Source organism: Rhincodon typus, chromosome 7 (assembly GCF_021869965.1).
Source record: "Rhincodon typus isolate 14 chromosome 7, sRhiTyp1.1, whole genome shotgun sequence".
In the NCBI taxonomy this organism is placed as follows: Eukaryota; Metazoa; Chordata; class Chondrichthyes; order Orectolobiformes; family Rhincodontidae; genus Rhincodon; species Rhincodon typus.
Window position 1 is genome coordinate 43,939,126 of NC_063338.1, and position 22,989 is coordinate 43,962,114.

Below are 22,989 nucleotides of genomic sequence, written 5' to 3' on the forward strand. Positions count from 1 at the left end.
CTTCCTACTGGTTACCACATACCATCCTCCCTCAGCTGATGAATCAGTTCTCCTCCATGTTGAACAATACTTGGAGGAAGCACTGAGGATGGCAAGGGCACAAAATGTACTCTGGGTGGAGGATTTCAATGTCCACCACCAAGAGTGGCTCGGCAGCAGTACTATTGAATGAGCTGGTCGGGTTCTAAAGGACATAGCTGCTAGACTGGGTCTGCGGCAGGTGGTGAGGGAACCAACAAGAGGGAAAAACATACTTGATCTAAATCCTTACCAACTTGCCAGCTGCAGATGCATCTGTCCCTGACAATATCGGTAAGAGTGACCATCGCACAGTCCTTGTGGAGATGAAGTCCCCCTTCTCATTCAGAATAATTTCCATCATGTTGTGTGGCATGATCACAGTGCTAAATGGGACAGACTTCGCACAGATCTAGCACCTCAAGACTGGGCATCCATGAGGTGCTGTGGGCCATCAACGGCAGCAGAATTATACTCCAGCACAACCTGTAACCTCATGGCTCAGCATATCCCCCACTCCACCATTACCATCAAGCCAGGGGATCAACGTTTGATGAAGAGTACAGGAGGGCATGCCCAGAGCAGCACTAGGCATACCTGAAGATGAAGTATCAACCTCGTGATGCCATCAAACAGGACTATTTGCACACCAAACAGTGCAAGCAACAAGTGGTATACCGAGCTAAGCGATCCCACAACCAATGGATCAGATCTAGGCTCTGCAGTCCTGCCACATCCAGTCATGAATAGTGGTGGACAATTAAACAACTCACTGGAGGAGGAGGCTCCACAAATATCCCCATCCTCAATGATGGAAGAGCCCAGCACATCAGTGTAAAAGATAATGCTGAAGCATTTGCAGCAATCTTCAGCCAGAAGTGCCGAATAGATGATCCATCTTGGCCTCCTCCAGTGGTACCCAGCATTACAGATACCAGTCTTCAGCCAACTCGATTCACTGCACGTGATATCAAGAAATGGTTGGAGACATTGGATACTGCAAAGACTACAGGCTCTGACAACATTCCAGCAATAGTATTGATGACTTGTGCTCCAGAACTTGCCGCTCCCCTAGCCAAGCTGTTCCAGTGCAGTTACAACACTGGTATCTACCCGACAATGGGGAAAATTGTCCAAGTATATCCTGTACATAAAAGGCAGGACAAATCCAACCCGGCCAATTACCGCCCCATCAGTCTACTCTCAAACATCAGTAAAGTGATGGAAGGTGTCATCAACAGTGCTATCAAGCAGCACCTGCTCAGTGTCACCCAGTTTGTGTTCCACCAGGGCCACTCAGCTCCTGATCTCCTTACAGCCTTGGTTCAAACATGGACAAAAGAGCTGAATTCCAGAGGTGAAGTGAGAGTGACAGCACTTGACATCAAGGCTGCATTTGGCCGAGTGTGGCATCAAGGAGCCCTAGCAAAACTGTAATCAATGGCTTTCAGGGGGCAAACTTTCTGGTAGTTGGAGTCATACCTGGCACACTGGAAGATGGTTATGGTTGTTGGAGGTCAATCATCTCAGCTCCAAGACATCTCTGCAGGAGTTCCTCAGGGTAGTGTCCTTGGTCCAACTATCTTCAGCTGCTTCATCAATGACCTTCCCTCCATCATGAGGTCAGAAGTGGGGATGTTCGGCGATGATTGCACAATGTTCAGCACCATTCGTGACTCCTCAGATACTGAAGCAGTCCATGGTCACATGCAACAAGATCTGGACAATATCCAGGCTTGGGCTGACAAGTGGCATTCGCACCACCCAAATGCCAGGCTATGACCATCCCCAATAAGAGATAATCTAACCACCGCCCCAATGGTGTTACCATCACTGAATCCCCTGCTATCCTGTGGGTTATCATTGACTAGAAACTCAACTGGACTCACCACATAAACACAGTGGCTGCGAGAGCAGAATCAAAAGTTAGGAATACTGCAGCTAGTAACTCACCTCCTGACTCCTCAAAGCCTGCCCACCATCTACAAGGCACAAGCCAGGAGTGTGATGGAATACTCCCTCTTTGCCAGGATGAGTGCAGTCCCAGCAACACTCAAGAAGCTTGACACCATCCAGGACAAAGCAGCCTGCTTGATTGGCACTACATCTACTCCCTCCCCACCGATGCTCAGTAGCAGCAATGTGTACTATCTACAAGATGCACGGCAGAAATTCACCAAAGATCCTCAGACAGCACCTTCTAAATGCGCGACCACTTCCATCTAGAAGGACAAGGGCAGTAGACATTTGGGAATGCCATCATCTGCAGGTTCCCCTCCAAGTCACTCACCATCCTGACTTGGAAATATATTGCCGTTTCTTCACTGTTGCTGGGTCAAAATCCTGGAATTCCGTCCCTAATGGCATTGTGGATCAACCTACAGCTGGTGGACTGCGGTAGTTCAAGAAGCAGCTCAGCACCACCTTCTCAAGAGCAACTAGGGATGGGCAAGACATACTGACCAGGCAGCGATGCCCGCATCCCACAAATGAACAGAAAAATTGGGGCAGCATGGTGGCTCAGTGGTTAGCATTGCAGCCTCAGCGCCAGGGACCCAAGTTCGATTCCACTCTCAGGCGACTGTCTGTGTGGAGTTTGCACATTCTCCCCGTGTCTGCGTGGGTTTTCTCTGGGTGCTCTGGTTTCCTCCCACAATCCAAAGATATGCAGGCTAGGTGGATTGGCCATGCTAAATTGCCTGTGGTGTTCAGAGATGTGTCGATTAGGTGTGTTATAGGGGGATGGGTCTGGGTGGGATGCTCCAAGGGTCGGTATGGACTTGTTGGGCTGAAGGGCCTGTTTCCACACTGTAGGGCTTCTATGATTCTAGGGATTCTTTGATTCTATGAAAAAAAAAATATGCAGGTACTTCAACACTCCAAGTATTGTAGTGGTTTAGTACAATATACCAGCACTTTTCAAGGATAACTGAGGATGAGCAATAAAATGCTGGCTTAACCAGTGAAGTTAATGCCCTAGGAATAAACAACTAGCAAATCTGCCATAGCATGGCCTCGTGAAGGGCAAATAGCTATTGAAAAATGTCGCTATTAACCTCTACATCTATCATTTCAAGCTTCAATGTTGTCAACTTGTAATATACAGATGCTGTTGTAATGAAGTGGCTTAATGATGTCAGTTGATCTAACTTAGAGGTACTGTATTTACCTTGGTAGCCTTCCACGACTGGGCAAATCAATACTTCATTCTATTGAGTCCATAGTGATTCAATGGATGCATCAGATAATAGATGTTATGAAACAAGATTCATTTGATGACTTAATTGAAGAAAAAAATCCTACTCCAAGTTCAGAGATTTCCTTTTGGATGGCAAGAAAAGAAAACTTGCTTGGAATATATAAGCAGGTTGGTATGTAGAACAAACAAACTGTTTCCTCCTTTTTTGCTGTTAAGCTTTAAAAATGTGAAACCTACAAACCTGTATTTTAATGTTCGATATGATTCTGCCTATTTAACATAACCTGATATGAAATAGTTTACACTGACATTATTTAAAAATACATCTGGAATTTGAAAACATCACTTGAATTGAAACAATGGATTAGATTTAATGTGACCTTGCCAGGTACGTTTGGGGGAGATGCATGTAAAATAGGTTTGGTGACACCATGGCAGCCCACCCAACATATTATAAACCAATAATTAAGAACCAGTTAAACTTGACAAAGCTGAATTAATCCTGTAAGACCATAAGAAATAGGAGCAGGAGTAGGCCATTTGGCCCACTCACCTGCTTATCATTTCATAGATTCATAGCTGATCTGATATTCCTGACATGCAGTTTCCTGCCCTTTCTGCTTAACCTTTTGGTTCCCCTGATGATAAAGAATCTGTCCGTCCGTCAAATATACACAAGGACTGTTCCTCCACAGCTCTCTGTGGCAAGGAGATCCAAAGACGCTCAACCCTCAGAAAAAATTGATCCTCATCGCAGTCTTAAATTGGCACCTTTTCATTCTGAGAGTATTTGCTGTATTACTAGACTTAGCCATGAGGGGAAACACTTAGCCTTTACCTTGTCATGCCTCTTAAGAATCCTAGGTTTCAATGAGATCACCTCTCATTCTTCTAAATTCCAATTAGTAGAGTCTCAACTTTCTTGACCTTTGCTCATAATGCAATCCCTCCATACCAGGGATTATCCTCGTGAACCTTCTCTGAACTGCCTCCAATGAAATGATATCTTTCCTTTAAATAAGGGGACCTAAACTGCTCACAGTACTCCAGATGTGGTCTCATCGACACCTTGTCCAGTAAGACTTCCCTACTGTTTATACTGCAACCCCTTGAAATAAGGGCCAACATTCCATTAGCCTTCCTGATTATCTGCTGCACCTGTGTGCTTGCTCTGTGTTTTGTGCACAAGTGCCCCAAGTCCTTTTGGTGTTGCAGCTTTCTGCAGTTTTTCTGCTATTAAATAATAATTTGTTCTTTTGTTGTCCCTTCCAAAATGAACAACTTTACATTTCTTGTATTATTCTCCATTTGCCAAACTCTTGCTCACTTATTTAACCTTTCAATATCTCCCTACTCTCCCAGCAGCATGTTGCACATGTCTTGTTACATTTGAAAGGGGCAAGTGGATGGGAATGGGCAGCTGTTTTCTTAATAGCTTTTAAATGAGTCGGAGCGAAAGCTTTCTTCAGCGGTGTCCTTATGTGCACTGGGTGCACTCCCAGAACCTCCCACCTTGACTTTAAATCTAACCCTCCACCATCTTAGCACCCCTTCTTTTATATCTTCTGTTCCAGCTCAGCTGGTTCTGGGATCTACTGGTGCCGCTGTCCTGAGATTGATCACAGCAGTGGGTACTGTAAGCAATCTGATTGGCTGACCAAAGGGTAGGACTTTCTCTTTCACTGAGGGTCACTCGACTCTCCATCAATTTAGGGGCCAGATGTCTAATGTAGTCAGCTGATCACCCACTTTCCTTCCAGGTGTGTTTAAGGCTCTCCTGTAAAATTCTGGTCTACAATGTATAAAAAGTGCAGAACAGTAAAATTATTAGTGTTCATGCAAAGTACCCAAACACAGATGCAGTTAACAACCTTTTCCATCAAAATATGCTGACAAAGCTATTCTATTTCTTGAATTTGAGCAACTTGCAGTTTTTGCATTTTATACTTCACAGTGAACTGAGGTTTTCTGGGATTGGTGTAATAGGTTTGTACAGTGATGTGGCTCAATAGTGATTTAGTGTATTTATACTTCAGATTGTTCACAGGGCAAATACACCACTTCCTATGCCTTGTTCCACCACATGCCAAGTTTCTTCACGAGCTTCTCAAAAATAATAAGGAAAATTGTGAAAGCATGTTTCCTTCCCTACATTATCTGAGTCGTCATCTAGTTCTTGTTTAGATATTGACGTTGACAGCAAGTAAATAAACTACTGGCCCAAAATCATAGCAAGGACAAATGACAGTTTCTGTATCTTAGTAAGACATTTATTTTGGCAGTTCACATGCGAAGAGTTGACTTACTTGAACCATGGTGATTTACAATCATACTAACTTTGAAATTCATTTTGTACAGCTCCAGAATCCCAAGATTTACAAAATAGCTAATATTCTGCGAATTGTGAAAAGCAGCTATTATTCTACATTCAAAAATGCAATCTTGAAAGTCACAGAAGGTAACTCGCTGGCATTATATTTTGAACACCTTAAGATTGGTAAAACCTTTCAAAATTAAATAACCAGCCATTTGGATATATAGCATTACAACAATTCCAGAGATTGAGATGTAACATTTAAGAATGATAATTGCTGTTTTGAAATCAAATGTAAGTTGAGCATCTAACAACAATTTGGAAATATGTTGATCTCTTTTCGATCTGTGTTTGTAAATTATTGATTGTAACTGCAATTGTTGTGTGAGAGGAAAGTATTCAGAGGGTTAGATTTAGGACTCTGATTGAGAACCAGAGACAACGGGACTCCTAAATGACTGATTATTGGAACTTTGTACATGCAATTGATCTTTTGCTGATTATTAATGTTCTCAGTAAACTCAAGGGTCTAGGCCCGAAACGTCAGCCTTCCTGCTCCTCTGATGCTGCTTGGCCTGCTGTGTTCATCCAGCTCTACACCTTGTTATCCAAAAAATGTACGCTTTGTTTAATACTTGGACTATTCCTAAGCAAAAGTCATGTTAAAAGACTTTTCTGTGCCTCTTTGTAAGCTAAGCAGCCTGCAATGTTAATATAATCATTTCATAATAAGTCAGTAATGAATAATTTGTCATGTATGAACACAGGAATATTTATATGTATTTGAAACAATAATGTGTATAACACTGCTGGATATTAAAATAACATTCTCATTGCCTGAGATTGCAAAATGAGTTACAGGGTAGACTAGGAAAATGCTGCACGCACGAGGAATCAGGTAGGAGTCAAGCTCAAGGGAAAGGAGTTCATGTATGATCACTTTAGTTAAATATAGAACCAACAAAATATTTTTCTATTAATTGTCTAATGCTTATAGAGTCATAGGGATATACAGCATGGAAACAGACCCTTCGGTCCAACTTGTCCATGCCGACCAGATATCCTAAATTAATCTAGTCCCATTTGCCAGCATTTGGACCATATGCCTGTAAACCTTTCCTATTAATATACCCATCGAGATACCTTTTTAAATGTTGTAATTGTACCAGCTTCCGCCACTTCCTCTGGCATTTCCCTTAGACCTCTCTTAAATCTTTTCCCACTCACCTTAAGCCTATGCCCTCTAGTTTTGGACTCTCCCTCCCTGGGTAAAATACCTTGTTTATTCACCCTATCCATGCTTGTCATGATTTTATAAACCTCTATAAGGTGACCCCTCAGTGTCCGACACTCCAGGGAAAATAACCCCAGTCTATTCAGCCTCTCCCTATGGCTCAAAACTTCCAACTCTGGCAACATCTTTGTAAATCTTTTCTGAACCCTTTCAAGTTTTTTATATTCGTTCATGGGATGAGGGTGTTGCTGACCAGGCAGCATTTATTGTCCATCCCTAATTGTTCAGAGTCAACCACATTGCTGTGGGTCTGGAGTCACATGTAGGCCAATCCGGGTAAGGGTGACAGTTTCCTTTCCTAGAGGACATTAGTGAACCAGATGGTTTTTCTGATAATTGACACTGGATTCATGGTCGTCATTAGATTCTAAATTCCAGATATTTTTATTGAATTAAAATTCCACCATTTGCCATGGTGGGATTCGAACCCAGGTCCCCAGAGCGTTATCTGCGTCTCTAGATTAACAGAGAGTTTCATAACATCCTTCCTATAGCAGGGCAACAAGAATTGAACTGAGTATTCCAAAAGTGGCCTAACCAGTGTCCTGTACAGCTGCAGGATGACCTCCCAACTCTGTACCAAATGCACTGACCAAAAAAAGGCGTGCTTACCAAATGCCGCCTTCACTATCCTGTTTACCTGCAACTCCACTTACAAGGAACTGTAAACCTGCAATCCAAGGTCTCTTTGTTCAACAACACTCCCCAGGATTGTACCATTAGGCCTATAAGTCCTGACAAATAAGAATTTGCCTTACCAAAAAGTAGCACCTCTCATTTATCTAAATTAAAATTCCACCTGCCATTCTTCAGCCCATTAGCCTATCTGATCAAGGTTCCATTGTACTGAAAGGTAACCTTCTTGGCTGACACCTCCAATTTTGGTGTCATCTGCAAACTTGAACTTTCTTTCCCCCCAACAGCTTGTATAACTGAAATAAGCTAAAGTTGCAATTGTCTAACCAGAGTTTTACCATATTTTTTACCAGACCATAGAGCTGCTCCCTCATAACCTGAGGGTTATTACATCTCTGGCAAAGGGAGAGGTTGAGGGCGGGGGGGCCTTCATAGTAACCTCAGCTGGTGCAGGAATTGAACCCACCCTGTTGGCACCATTCTGAACCACAAACTAACCCCTCAGCCAACTGAGCTAACGTAAATGAAAAGGTTCTTATCGCTTTGCATTTGCTTCCTTTGTAAAAACACTTTAAATATGTGCTGTCTCGCTCTCAATCCTCTTGGGAGTGGGTACAGTTTTCCCCTCTATTTCCTCTGTCCAAATCCCTGATAATTTTGAAAACTTTTATCGAATTTCACCTTGGCCTTCTCTGAGCCAAGGAAAACAGTCCCAATCTATCCTCGTAATTAAAGTTTCTCATTCTCTGGAGCCACTCATAATCCAGTTCTGCACTCTTTGCAGTTTGTTCCCACATTTCCCAAAATGTGGTGTGAGAAGTGTACATAATACTCTAGCTGAGGTCTAACCATTGTCCTGTACATGTTCAGTATAGCATTCCTGTTCTTAGACTCTGTACATCTGCTTATGAAGCCTAGAATGCCATATGCTTTATTTACAGCTCGCTCAACCTGTCATACCACCCTTGATGACTTAAGTACATAGGCATTCAGGTCTCTTTGCTCGTGCACACGTTTTAGAATAGAACCCTTTATTTTGTACTGTGTCTCCACTTTATTCGTACCAACGTGTATCAGCTCATACATCGCCACGTTGAACTTCACTTGCTATCTATCTGCCCACTCCCCCAACTTGTTACTTCTTTTGAAGGTCCATACTATCTTTGCCACCGTTTACAGTTCTCCCATTTTTTAATTTCATCTGCAGACATTGAAAGTTCCTCTTGCACACCAATATCTAGATCATGTATTTACATGGATCAAGGGTCCCAATACTGACCCCCGGGAAACTCGAGTACAAACCATCCTCCAGCCTGAACAACACCCATTGACCATTACTGTCAATTTCTTACCCATCAGCTACTTTTGTATCCACTTAGCTACTGACTATTTTATTCAATGACCTATAAACTTTCCTCACAAGTCTATTGTGTGGCATCATGGCCTTGTGTGGCCTTTTGGAGGTCAACAGCACATCAACATCCTTCCCGTCATCAACACATTCTGTTACCTCTTCAAAAAAATATTCCAGAAAGTTAAACATGCATTTTGTTTAGCAAATCTATGTTGACTCTTCTGAATTAACCCATATTTTACCAAATGACTATCAATTGTTTTTAGAACAATTGTTGTTACCAGTTTCCTCACCAATGGAAGTCAAACTGACTGATCAGTAATTGATCATTACACACTTATGCAAAAAAGGTAATTATGTTTGTAATTCTTAAGTCCTCTGGCACCAACCCCAAATTTAGGGAAGATTGAAATATACTTGCCAGCACCTCTGCAATTTCCACACTTGATTCTTTCAATATCATTAGATAGATCTCATCCGGACTCAGTTCATTGTCACATTTAAATACTTACAGCTTATCTAATACCTCTTCTTTATTAATTTGAGCCCTTCACCAGAGTTTCCTCCTCTCACCATGTCCTGGACAGCACCTGCTATGTGGGTAAAGACGCATACAAAGTATTTATTAAGAACTCCGCTGTGCCTTCGCTCTGTGCTTAAGTCTCCTTTTATGGCTGTTAATCAGTTCTACTCCATTTACCACACTTATTTTTGTGCCTGTGGAAGATTTTGGGATTTCCATTTACATTAGCAGCCAGTGTTTTTTCATAATCCCGTTATACAGTGCTTAGCTTCTCTAATTTGCTTTTCACCTCTCCTCTGAATCTAATTTATCCATCTTGCTTCTCAATTGTACCTACTATCTAACACTTACCATCAGCACACATTTTCTTTTTTTACAATCTTTCTCCTGTGTTATCCAGTATGCTTTTTTTCTTGTCCTGCCTTCCCTCTTGAGGAACTATACCTATGCCCAAACCATTTCTTCTTTAACCGTAGCATATTGTTCAGCTACTGTTCTATGTATGTCTCCAGCTTCGGTTCCATTTGGTTCCTGGTCTATCCAGCTCAGCTCCATTCTTGCCCAAGTGAGATCTGTTGTCTATCAGTGATTATTCTCACTCGACCAATGTCATTTTACACTGTCATCCTTAAACTTATACAATGATCGCTGCTCCCTGAATGTTTCACCACTCACACTTCATCTACTGGGCTCATGCTATTCCCAAGAACCAGGTCTTATTGTGCCCTCTTTATTGGGCACATACTGTTGTGGGAAAATTTCCTGAACACAAAAGAGGATTGCTTGTTCTTCGCAACTCCTTATACTACCATTACCCCAGTCAATATATGGATAATTAAAGTCCTCTGTTATGACTACACCATAAAGTTTACACCTCTCTGTAATTTTCTTGTTGATTTGTTCCTCTATATACTTCTCACTAGTTGGTGATCTATAGGTTACTTGCTAAAGTCTACAAACTGATTTTAAACTTTGCTAGAGCTGAGACCATAAAAATGCCGCCTTCTTTCCAGAAGTGGAGATTGGCAGGAGTATTAGAGTTAACAGACCAGACAGTTGTCTTTGTTTGTTCAAGCGTAACCTTGAGATTAAGACCTAGAGAAGCAGGACATCAAACAGGAATTTCCAACAGAATAGTGTTGCAAATAAAAGCAATATAATTGCACTGGTTTTATTTATTAGCTGTAGCCAAATTGATTCTGTTCTTGAACCCTCTGAGACATCCATTGTCTCCTGTACTGAAATGCTGTCCTTAACCAAAAGCACTATCCCCTCTCCTCCTTTACCATTCCCTATGTGTTCTGAGCACCTTATAATCAGGAATGTTTGATACCAATGTGTGTGCCATATAAAGTTAATGCCTGCTTTTGACCAATTTAATTTGCTTTTATTTGCAACACTATTCTGTTGGAAATTCCTGTTTGATGTCCTGCTTCTCTAGGTCTTAATCTCAAGGTTACGCTTGAACAAACAAAGACAACTGTCTGGTCTGTTAACTCTAATACTCCTGCCAATCTCCACTTCTGGAAGGAAGGCGGCATTTTTATGGTCTCAGCTCTAGCAAAGTTTAAAATCAGTTTGTAGACTTTAGCAAGTCTGTGATTTGACTAAATTTCCCATCCTGCCTTCCTGTTCTATAACTCATAATGCAGTTCTTCAATCAGGCTACCACTTCTCCTTTGACATTTAATTCCACCATTTTTGATGGGAAAATCTTAGCACACAGGACTTGACCAGTTCACATTCACTAATATGAAGGAAGGATAAGAATGGTAATGTTCTTCAAAATGATCAATTAATACAAAAGTACATGATTGGCTTGCACATGAATATGAGAGAAAGTGTGTATACTGGCAAAAGAGGATATGCAAAACAAAGAGAAACATGCGGAAATGGAAGAAGCATGGATCATGAGAGTGTGTATGAGCATCAAAGAGAGAACAACAGCATTCTGACTGTTCATTTACTGCTCTTTCAAACTATTCCAGTTAGTCATTCAGAGTTTGGCAATATTGTGTACATGTGGGAACTGTCTTGTTAAGTGATTCCGGTGCCATTAGCTCCTAGATACCCATGTGCACATTACAGCAATATTTGAGGCCACAAAACAGGAAGATATTTTTATTTATAGTTAGCAAGTACAAAATTGCTATTATTGTACATCTTATCTTTCTTTCACTTACTTCCAGACCCTCCTCATAGCATACAATAGTTCTGCCCCATTATTACTTAGCCCATTTGAGAGGTTCATTTATTTTGGTCAGACAGAATCATACCAGATATTCCTCTGACCCTGAGGCTTTGTTCTAGTTTATTGGCCTGAATTTGTGCCTTTTCTCTGTTAACACGACCAATTGATTTCAAATATGTGCTTCAACTTTGTTTTGGCCTGTAGGTGCTCAGGAAATTGATAATTTGACCTTCAGTTCTTTTTGGAGTAGGGAAATTATTAAATTTCTATCAACTATTCCAATGAGTTTAAACATTTTATGTGCTTCATGTCTACTTTTAAAAATCTCAAAGAGCACCAAACGTGCCCCACAACCATAGTAAAAAGGCATTTGGCCTCTGTGAAAGAATACCACACCTTTTCTAAAGGATTCTGCTAAGTTTAGACTTGCACCAACCAGGTCTAACCTCCATGTATTGGGTGGAATTTTGTCGAGGTTTTGGGGAGAGCCAGCAAGAACCTGTGGTGCCCCTTTTCAGGAATGTTGGCAGCAGCACACACCAGTGAGGCAGTGGAGAGGCCATGGGTTGGTATTCCCTTGGAATTAAAGCTGTTGGGTGGTGATTCCTCATGGTCAGAGCTGGTGGATAATCAGGAGCTAGTAGCTTACACATTCAGTGGAGACAAAGGCTGTAGGTAAATAACATAGGGTTCTGAAGATAAGTCATACTGGACTCGAAATGTTAACTCTGTTCGTGTCTCCATAGATCTGCCAGACTTGCTGAGTTTCTCCAGCGCTCTGTGTTTGTTTCTAGTTTCCAGCATTCTTAGTATTTTGCCTTTGTTTTAATGTTAGGAAGATGTGAATAATATTCTTGAATTTTTGTAGGTGTCTCTGAGGCTCAAGACATTGAATTGCATCTCCGAGCTTTGAAATATCATGTATCACAATTGGAGAAATCAAACTTCACTGAAATCGAGCCACTTATTCCTCCCCTTTTCCATACTATTTGCTTGATATGGAGCCATTCCAGATACTATTGCTTCCCTTCAAGAATTATTATCTTGCTACAGGAATTCTGCAATCTTATCATCAACCAGGTACATGTGTCTGGTGTTGTGTTGAAAATAAATAATCTTTCGCAAAATTTTAAAGATTTACTGATGAATATACAATTCGTTATACAGCTTATTTTATTATTTGGGCATCATGTTGTGAAAAAAGGCTTTTAACACCCGCCTTATTCACATGGATAAGAATTGCAATCTTCTTATAACGTGAGAATAAAGCTTCTCTACAGAAAATTGAATAAAGTTTCTTTGGAGATTAGAAACTTTTAAAATGTCAATAACGTAATGAAGCAATTGCTGATATTAAAAAAAAAATCACATGCTTTTAAAGCTTTGTGACTGCTGAATTGTTAGTTTAAAGTATCCACGTAAAGCTTTATGCAGCTTCAACTAAAATTTCAATGTGTTTTTCTCAACTGAAGTGATTTATCAGAAAAAGAAAGTAATTAGAGTCATAGAATCATACAGCGCAGAAGCAGATCCTTCAGCCCAAGTTGTCCATGCTGACCAGGTTTCCTAAATTGAACTAGTCCCATTTGCCTGTGTTAGGCTCATATCCCGCTAAACCTTTCCTATCCATGTACCTGTCCAAATGTCTTTTAAATTGTTGTTTTAGTACATTCTTTGTGTCCATAAGCCTTTGCTTAAATTCTGAAAATGTTAAGAAATAGGTTTTATCCCAGAAGATAACTTGAAACTCCCAGTGCATTATTTATAATTTAAATGTAACAGTGGCTCCGTGGTTAGTATTGCTGCCTCACAGCACTAGGGACCCGGGTTTGATTCCTCAGGTGACTGCCTACATGGAGTTTGCATGTTCTCCCCATGTCTGCGTGGGTTTCCTCTGGGTGCTCTGGTATCCTCCCACAGTCCAAAAATGTGTCAGCTAGGTGGATTGGCTGTGCTAAATTTCCCATAGCGTCCAGGTATGTGCAGGCTAGGTGGGTTAGCTATGGGAAATTCAGGATTACAGGGATAGGGTAGAGGGTGGGTCTGGGTGGGATGCTGTTCGGAGGGTCGGTGTAGACTCGATGGGCTGAATGGCCTGCTTCCACACTGTAGGGATTCTGTGATTCTAAACATGAACAGATATTGCTGGCAACAATGCGGATACAAGCTCTGACCAATAGGTGGTGTTGCATCACGGATTCTCATCTTCGACATTTAACTCTAGCAACCATTTTCCCTGATTTAAAGTATTTTCCCTTTTTGTGGTAGCCATTGCCCATTAGCAGCTGCTATCAATAAGTGCCATCTAATTTTTCACCATATGTTGGCAGACATGCTGATTTGTAAGCCTCCACCATAGCATAACTATATAATCTACCTGATTTGGGATGGAACCTATCCAAATGTCAGAATTTATCAATGGTAAAGTGAGTCATGATCCACTTTTCAGAATGGCTTTCCTGTTTTGTTTACTTGCTTCTGTGATATAGTGGCTGGTCTCAATTCTATTTCCTGCATTACGCCCTGCACACCTGTTTCTCTGACCCTTTTGACCCACCGCTGGACTTTACACCCTCCTCTCAAACAGCTTTTATCACTCAGTCCTCCCTCTTCATCTTCTTCCAGTCACCTCTACACCTCCATAGCTGTGAGTACAGCTGAAGCAGGAATGTCTTTAAAAATCATAGGTTTGTTGGAAAGTAATAAAACATCTTGTTACAAAGCATTTTAGCTCAGGCGTCTAGTATTGCAATTTTTACATGTATAAATATAAAACATATGCATAATGATATTTGTTCACATCACTTTTAAATTTTTTGTACTTAATATTTTTTCAATAGGCATTAAACTATCTAGTTCCTGAAGAGATTTTTAAAGTTGAGATAGAAGAAGCATTGGAGAAGGTGCAACTTGCCATTCACATATTGAAAAGCTTTAAGAATTGTTTCCAACAACACAGATTAAAGATTTCTCAGTATTACAGGAGCATTATGGAAGTAAAACATTGGGACTTCCCTACACAGATGGTCTTTGCTCATTTTGATAGATTTTTTGCCTGTTTGTTAAAAATTGAGGTATGTAAAATTGTGTAGTAACTAAATGTGTTAATTTTTGCTTCTGTCATTATATCTCAGCAAGTCATACAAAGTGTAAAATATATTCAGTCATAACTATTTCATTACCTTTTTTCGGAAGGAAAGCTAATTTTGGCATTACTGATATGGGTTGTCAGAATTGCAAGTGATTTGAACTCCATACTATTTGGCTAACGCAAACCTTCTACTGGAAGATAGCAGAGCTCAACATACTTCATTGTTTAGGCAGTGTTATACAGTTCCAACAAGATGTATATCACCTGTCATGTTACTGAAAGAAGTCTCCTGCCAAGGTTCTACCCACCTATATGAGCCAAGATGTCACTTTGTGGTCTACTGCAGTTGATTGTTCATAACCCCTTTTCATATGGCCTGAAGTTGCAATCCCTTGACTCAATGAGCTGGACGTCGCCAAATTCGTTGGTGCTCCAACATTGGGACCATTTTACAGTTCCAATGTGCTTGAGGTTGGAGTGCATTGCATTTTATTATCTTGTGGGAGGATTGCCTTCTCAATCAGGATGTGAATGCTGGAAGTGGCATTTAAAAGGTGTTGGTGAGTGTCCAAAGAGTTTGCAGCCAGCAAGTGAGAAGCTGATAGAACAGGCTTTCAGATCAATAAGATACCAGTCTTTCTAAACTAGGGTGGTCTCTTGATTCACTAACACCTCCTTGGAGGTGATCGTAGAGAGGTTCCAGAAACACTTCATTTCTGGAGATCAACAACAGTAGTCACCGGTCAGACAGACACAAAGGAGGCATGGCTAGAGATTGCAAGAGATGTCAGCAGCTGCAGTGTAGTTAGCAGGACTGAGTCTAAAGCAGGAAATGCCTCAACATCCTTCTGTGGTCTGACTTGGTGAGTAGCAGCCATGACAGCCTGAAAGGAATGGCATGACTCTGATTAGAAAATCCTGTGGGCAGATAGAGCATATGCCAAGGGGTTTTGTGCATAGTGCCACCTCTTACCCAAGGGAAGGGAACAAAGTTATGTATGCTTGGGAGGATGGCGATGTAAACTGAGGGCAAGTGCAATGATGGAGTGGAGTGTAAAATGTGAAAATGTGAAGCTGTTCACTTAGAGTCATAGAGATATATAGCATGGAAGCAGATCATTCAGTTCCACTTGTCCATGCTGACCAGATATCCTAAATTAATCTAGCCCCATTTGCCAGCATTTGGCCCATATTCCTCTAAACTTTTCCTATTCGTGTACCCATTCAGATGCCTTTTAAATATTCTAATTTTACCAGCCTCTACCACTTCCTCTGGCAGCTCATGCCATATATGCACTACCATCTGCGTGAAAAAGTTACCCCCTAGGTCTGTTTTAAATCTTTCCCCTCTCACATTAAACCAATGCCCTCTAGTTTTGGAATCTTCCCACTCTAGAGAATACACCTTGGCTATTCACCCTTTCCATGCCGTTCATGATTTTATAAACCTCTATAAGGTCATCCCTCAGCCTCTGTCGCTCCAAGGAAAATAACCCCCGTCTATTCAGCCTCTCTGAAAGCTGAAATAGCTGGTCCCCTGTAGCTGAAACCCTCCAACCCTGGCAATATCCTTGCAAATCTTTTCTGAACCCTTTCAAGTTTCACAACATCCTTCCAATAGCAGGGAGACCAGAACTGACGCAATATTCCAAAAGTGGCCTAACCAATGTCCTGTACAGCTGCAACATGGCCTCCCAACTCCTATACTCAATGCACTGACCAATAAAGGCAAGCATACCAAACACCATCTTCACTATCTTGTCTACCTGCGACTCCACTTTCAAGGAGCTATGAACCTGCGCCCTAAGGTCTCTTTGTTCAGCAACACTTCCTGGGACCTTAGCATTAAGTGTATAAGTCTTGTCCTGATTTGCCTTTCCAAAATGCAGCACCTCACATTTATCTAAATTAAACTTGATCTGCTGCTCCTCGGCCCATTGGCCCATCTGATCAAGGTCCCATTATTCTCTGAGGTAACCTTCTTCACTGTCCACTACACCATCAATTTTGGTATCATCTGCAAAGAAACTAACCATATCTCCTATGTTCACATCCAAGTCATTTATATAATTGACGAAAAGCAGTGGATCCAGCACCGATCCTTATGGCACACTGCTGGTCACAGGTCTCCAGTCTGAAAAGAAACCCTTCACTACCACTCTCTGTCTTCTACTTTCAAGCCAGTTCAGTATCCAAATGGCTAGTTCTCCCTGTATTCCATGTGATCTAACTTGGCTAACCAGTCTGCCAAGAGGAACCTTGATGAGCACCTTACTGAAGTCCATTCAGATCACGTCCTCCACTCTACCCTCATCAGTACTCCTTGTGACTTCTTCAAAAAACTCAATCAAGTTAGTGAGACATGATTTCCTATGCACAAAGCCATGTTGACTATCCCTAATCAGTCTTTGCCTTTCCAAATACCTGTCAATGCTGTCCCTCAGGATTCCCTTCAACAACTTGTCCACCACTGATGCCAGGCTCACTGGTCTGTAGTTCCCTGGCTTTTCCTTACCACCCTTTGGTAGAAACAATAAAGAAAAAGCAGAGTATTACTTTGAGAAAAACTGCAGAAATCTGATTGCAGAAGAATTTAAGTGTTCTGGGTACATGAGTCACAAAAAGGTAGTAGGCAGGTGCAGTATGTAGTCACAAAGGCTAATGGGATGCTATCCTTGATGCTATGAAATGAACTGAACATAAACATTCTTCAATTATAGAGTATTGCTGAGACCATATCTAACATGCTTTGTGCAGTTTTGGTCTCCTTATTTAAGGAAGGATGTAAGTATATTGGAGGTGGTTCAGAGGATGTTTACTAGATTGATACCTGAGAAAGTGGATTGTCTTATGAGAAAATGTTGGACAGGATGGGCTTGGTTCTACTGGAGTCTCAAAGATTGATGGGTAACTTGATTGAAGTGTATAAGGTGCGGCCTTGACAAGGCAGGCATAGGAAGAATGTTTACTCTTGTGGATCAATGCATAACTTGGGCACACTGCTTTAAAGTTAAAGGTTGCCCTGTCAGGTTTGAGATGAAGAGAAGGTTTTCCCTCTGAGGGCTGTGTGACTTCGAAACTCTCTGTCTTAAGGCAGTGGAGACAGAGACGCTGTTTTTCTATACAGAGGTGGCTAGATTCTTATGAGGCAGGGAAATCAGGGTTGTTGGTGGTTGATGGGAATGTGGAATTAAAAACATAAACAGATCAGCTATGATCTTATTAAATGCAGAGCAGACTCCAGTGGTCTATTTCTGATCCATTTTTCATATATTCATATTAGTATTTCCTCAAACACCCTTGACTATTTAGTTTAATGCCCTGTCTACAGTACCAATAAGGTGATTTGCCAGACTCATGACCCAGTCCAGCTCAGATGAATACTATTGGAATAGCTATCCTGTTAACGAATTTTTTTTAAAAAAGGGTGTGACTACCTCCTACAGAAGAGATTCCAAGTAACTTTTCTCTTCCCTGATGCATTATTGTGACTAAAACTTGATCTCCGGTTCATCAGTACTGAGGTTATGCTCCTTGAGCTGTAGACTCTGTAGATTGATTGCCATCAATCACACTGATGTCTGCTCCTACACGCATGCTACAACTGCAGCACATCACCTGTCTTGTCATCTTGGTAGTTATACGAGATAACTTTAATTATTAACAAATTTGTGAACTTATCTGCGAGATGTAGGCATTGCTGGCTAGACCCTGCAGAAAGTAGTAGTGAGCTATCTTCTTGAAGCACTGTAATCTGTGTAGTGTAGGAGCTCCCATAGTGCTGTTAAATGGGGATTTCCAGGATTTTGAAGAAGCAACAGTGAAAGAATGGCTGCATAGTTGCATGTCAGGATGGTCATGACTTTGAGGGAACTTGCAGGTTTCGGTGTATCAATGCATCTGCTGCCCATGTCCTTCTAGGTGATAGCGGTCACAGGTTTGGAAGGTGCAGCTGTAGGAGCCTTGGTGAGTTAATACAGTACAACTTGTAGATGGTACATACTGCTGCAACTGTGTGGTGATGAACATGATGAATGTTGTGCCAATCAAGCAACCTGCTTTGTCCTCGGTGATATGGAGCTTTTTGCGTCTGCTACAGTTACGTTTATCTCAGAAAGTGGAGAGAATTCCATCACACTCCTGACTTGTGCCTTTGTAGATGGTGGACAGGCTTTGGGGGGGCAGTAGGTGAGGTACTTGCTGCAAGATTCCTAGGCCCTGACCTGCTTTTGTAGCCACTAGACTATATGGCTAGTCCAGTTCAATTTTTGGTCAGTGGTAACCTCCAAGATGTTGATAATGGGGGGATTCGGTCACAGCAGTGTCATCGACTGTCAAAGGACAATGGTTCAATTCTCTCTAGTTAGAGGAAGTCTTTGCCTGATTTAAGTGTGTGGAACTCTTGATGCTTGCCAGTTAATAGCTCAAACCTAACTGTTGTCCAGATCTTACTTCGGACGCAGACTGCTGCAGTATCTGATGAGCCATGAACGGTGCTGAACATGGTGCAGTCATTAATGAACATCCCCACTTCTGACCTTATGATGGAGAAAAGGTCATTGATGAAGCAGCTGAAGATGGTTGTGTTCCAGAAACTATCTTGAGTTTCTCCTGCAGAGATGTTTTGGAGCTGAGATGACTACCATGATTTCTCCAATTACCACAAGCATCTTCCTTTTTGCTGGGTATGGCTCTAAACAGTGGCAGGTTACTTCCTGAATTGTCACTGACTCCAGCTTTACAAGGGCACCTTGATGCCGTACTCGGTTGAATGCTGCCTTGAAGTTGAAGGCAGTCACTATGGCCTTGCCAATGGAATTCAGATCTTTTGTCCCTATTAGGACCAAGGCTGTAATGAGATCAGGAGTCTAGAGACCCTGTTGGATCCCAAACTGAATGTCAGCCTGTGAGCAGGATTATTCCTTTGCAAATGTGATTGCACTGTTGATGACCACTAACATCACTTTGCTGATGATTGAGAGTGGAGTGATAGAGCAGTAATATGTCCTGCTATTTGTGCACAGGGCACTTGGGAATTTTCCACATTGTGGGTAGATACCTTTGTTGTAGCTGTACTAGAATAACTTCACTCAGAGCAAAGCTAGTACAGGAACATGCATCTTCGTTGGTATTGCTGGAATGTTGTTAGGGCCCATAGACTTTTATGTAGTGTCTTTACCTTTTCTTGAGGATGTGGAGAGAATTTAATTGGTTGAAGACTGACACCTGTGATGCTGGATGGATCAACCATTTGGCACCTCCTGGCAGTAGGTAGGTGCAAATACTTCAGTCGTATCATTTGTACTGGTGTGCTAGGCTCCTCACTTTTGAGACGGGGATATCTGGGCGCTTACCCATCCTGTTAGTTGTTTAATCATCCACCCCAGTATTCACAACTGGATTTGGCAGGACTGCAGAGCTTAGATGTTATCCCTGATTGCCTTCCCATCGCATTTAACACAATGCTTATATCTGATTAGACTGAGACGCATGTTTAGAGGGATTAAATCTTCAGACCGATCTAGTAGTCACCTACTTGCCCATTTAATTAAAACTTTAAACACCACCAGCTTCTCGTGGCTAAGAAAATTAGCCAAAAAGAAGCAGCACCTCCTTCCCCCTCTGCAAAGAATTTCAATCTGCACTAAATTCATAAGTTAGCATTCGTACCTTGTCATGCTCAGGCCTCCTCACATGTTATGCTCCCACTCTGTCTATCAAACCAGTTTTGTTCATCATAGTTTGATAGTGATCAGTTTAAACGTGCAGCTTATACTACAGAATTATTTAAAATACTGCATGACCAATTTGAGTTACTTCAAAAATGTGCACATAATTCCCTAATCCGAGAAAATCCTGCCCTTGCAACACTAGCAAATGTATCAATAAGTAATTATTAGCAAACTAATTCATGATAATCTTGGAAGCATCTTGAACTGAAATGACTCTTGTGTGACATGTATTATGTGCAAGTTCTTTTATCATTGGATACCTCAGTCCTTGGCTCTGCATTTTGCAATTAGCAGATTTTGGCTAACATTTCTTCTCAAGTCTCTATAGTGATTTCCACACAATTTGTTCTTTTTAACACAATGGCCATGATGTTACAGGACGGCAGAGACCCTGACCACTTGCTGCAAATTTGGGGGAACCTACTTATAAAAAATACAGTCGGTCATGGAAACTTTGATTTGTATTTTATAATACTTGAGCAACTAATTTCCTTCTGTCAGACTGCTGCCCATTTAAAGGAAAATGTTCCTCTCTTAAAACATGCTGACGACTATTTGGAATACAGGCGCGTCTTCTGTCCCAGCATTGCCACTTGGAGCAATGACTACTCCTCAGATTACCGGAGGCCTTCACCAAACTTGTGGGAAGCCCTGGAATTGAGTTAAATTTGTGGGGCTCAATAAGGCACACCAGGCGAGCTGGGGGAGGTGATCTTAAAGCCTGGATAGCCTGGGCCACCACAGAGAGGCCTACTGTGGGCCATAGGATGCATGATGATAAGGGCATCTGGTTGCCTCCCTAGGTGGTGAACTGCTGATCTGCCACTCATAAATTATCGGTCTGTCACCTTCCACCCATTTGTTAGAATGTCAGCAGAGGCAGGAAGGCAATGGGCACATCACCTGCCACCATCTGAACAATTATACACCTCTTCCTTCACCCCTATCTCCCCCTTCAGCTCAAACCCTGTAAAATCTTGGCCATTGTTATTTAAATGTTTGTTATTTTAAAAATGAAGACAAAGAGACTTATTTCATCTCCTACAAGTCGTAGGCTACAAAAGTTATGAAATCCTGCTACATTGTTATAAAATACTGGTTATGCTTCAGCTGTTGTATTGTGCTTAATTCTTAAAGAAAAACCAAACACATCATATTGACGTGCTGAAATGTTACTTGCTCAATATTAATTGGTTTTCAGGAACTGTTTAATACAGCTACGGACTTTCTTAAACTGGAGAGAATTGAAATAGGAGGTTCCAAAGGAAAGGCTTTCAGTGAAATAATTTATGGTATCAATGAAGAATTTCAGGAATGTTGGCGAGTATTTGGAGAAAACAAATATGATCCACTTGATTACAACAATAAGGTTTGGCTTTATTATGAAACAGTGGAATTTCATATCTACTTTGATTTGCACTTCAAAAATGAAATCTATATCCTAAAATTAATTAAAAAACAATAAAGCTAATGTTAATTTAGTTTTAAAAACTAATTTTTCAAAGAATTTCACCTCTTTACCTTTGAAAATGTGTTTGTCAGTATATGAAAATTACATTATGTAAGTGCTAGATTATTCACAAATCTAAAAATATCTATTTTTTATCTGTTGCAATCCACACAGGAATTTTTGTCAGATCATAGCAGGTACATGGAGCAGATACTTGATTTTGACAAACGCTTAGGCTCAGTGCTGAATCTTGCATTTCAGGATTCAGGATCTCTGGAATCGGCTTTTAAGGTACTAATTATGCTTTGCTGTGGCTAAGATGAAAAAATAAGCATCATTTAATATTTTTGAAATAGTTGCATCATGAATTACTAGGTGGACCCTAAAAGTACTAAATGTATATTTTGGTATCAAATGCAAGATGGAAAATGCAAGGGGCAAGGCTTTTAGCTATTAAGTGACAGACTTTATGTTTGTAGATAGTTTTTGCTACAGATACTGTTTGAGGCAGACAGCATTATATCTTCAAGGAAAAATTAGTTAAATATTGTAAGTCAGGAGCAGGATTTATGTGGAGATCATGAGAGACTGTAATTAACTTTGGATTACTCTAGCAAAGATCTGCCACAGACAGAATGGACCTTTTTTAAGCTCCCCTGTGGGGCTTGAAACCTCTAGTTTTAAAATTATTATTTTAATGAACTGCTGCATCCTAAGCAAGTAATTTTGTGATGAAACCAAGTAGAGATTGCTGGAAAAGTTCTGCAGGTCTAGCAGCATCTGTGGAGAGAAATCAGAGGTTAATGTTTTGGGTAAAGTGACCCTTCCTCAGAACTTTCGATTTTTTAAAAAATTTAATATTGTGATGATCCTGTTGTGAGAGCTATAACTGGTCTGTCCACCAGCAGAACCAAGTTGACAACTTGGAGTTTCAGAAGTGTCATTGGGATTAAGTAAATTGAGAAAAGCTGTTAAAATGTAACAAGAACAAACTATTCAGCTCCTCAATCCTTCTCTGTAAAATCAAATAAGTCATAGATGATTTGTAAGTCAGCTCTGTTTATCCAACTTTGTTCTACATTTCATAATAACTTGCTAAGCAATATGTACCAATTTTAAATATTCCACTTGATCAAGCATCCAAAACCTTTTATGCAGTAGAGAGTTTCACACTTCCACTACCATTA

The 22,989-nt window shown here is 41.0% G+C and overlaps 1 protein-coding gene across 1 annotated transcript in view; it reads left to right on the forward strand.

The window, feature by feature from the left end:
- The window catches only part of dnah9l (dynein, axonemal, heavy polypeptide 9 like), a 365,602-nt gene that overhangs the window by 15,005 nt on the left and 327,608 nt on the right, over positions 1–22,989 (forward strand). Inside the window, exons 4-9 of the mRNA XM_048599208.1 lie at positions 3,196–3,385; positions 5,576–5,675; positions 12,398–12,609; positions 14,370–14,603; positions 21,554–21,721; positions 21,977–22,093. Of these exons, the coding sequence (XP_048455165.1) occupies positions 3,196–3,385; positions 5,576–5,675; positions 12,398–12,609; positions 14,370–14,603; positions 21,554–21,721; positions 21,977–22,093 (1,021 nt within the window). The remainder of the gene's footprint in view (positions 1–3,195; positions 3,386–5,575; positions 5,676–12,397; positions 12,610–14,369; positions 14,604–21,553; positions 21,722–21,976; positions 22,094–22,989) is intronic.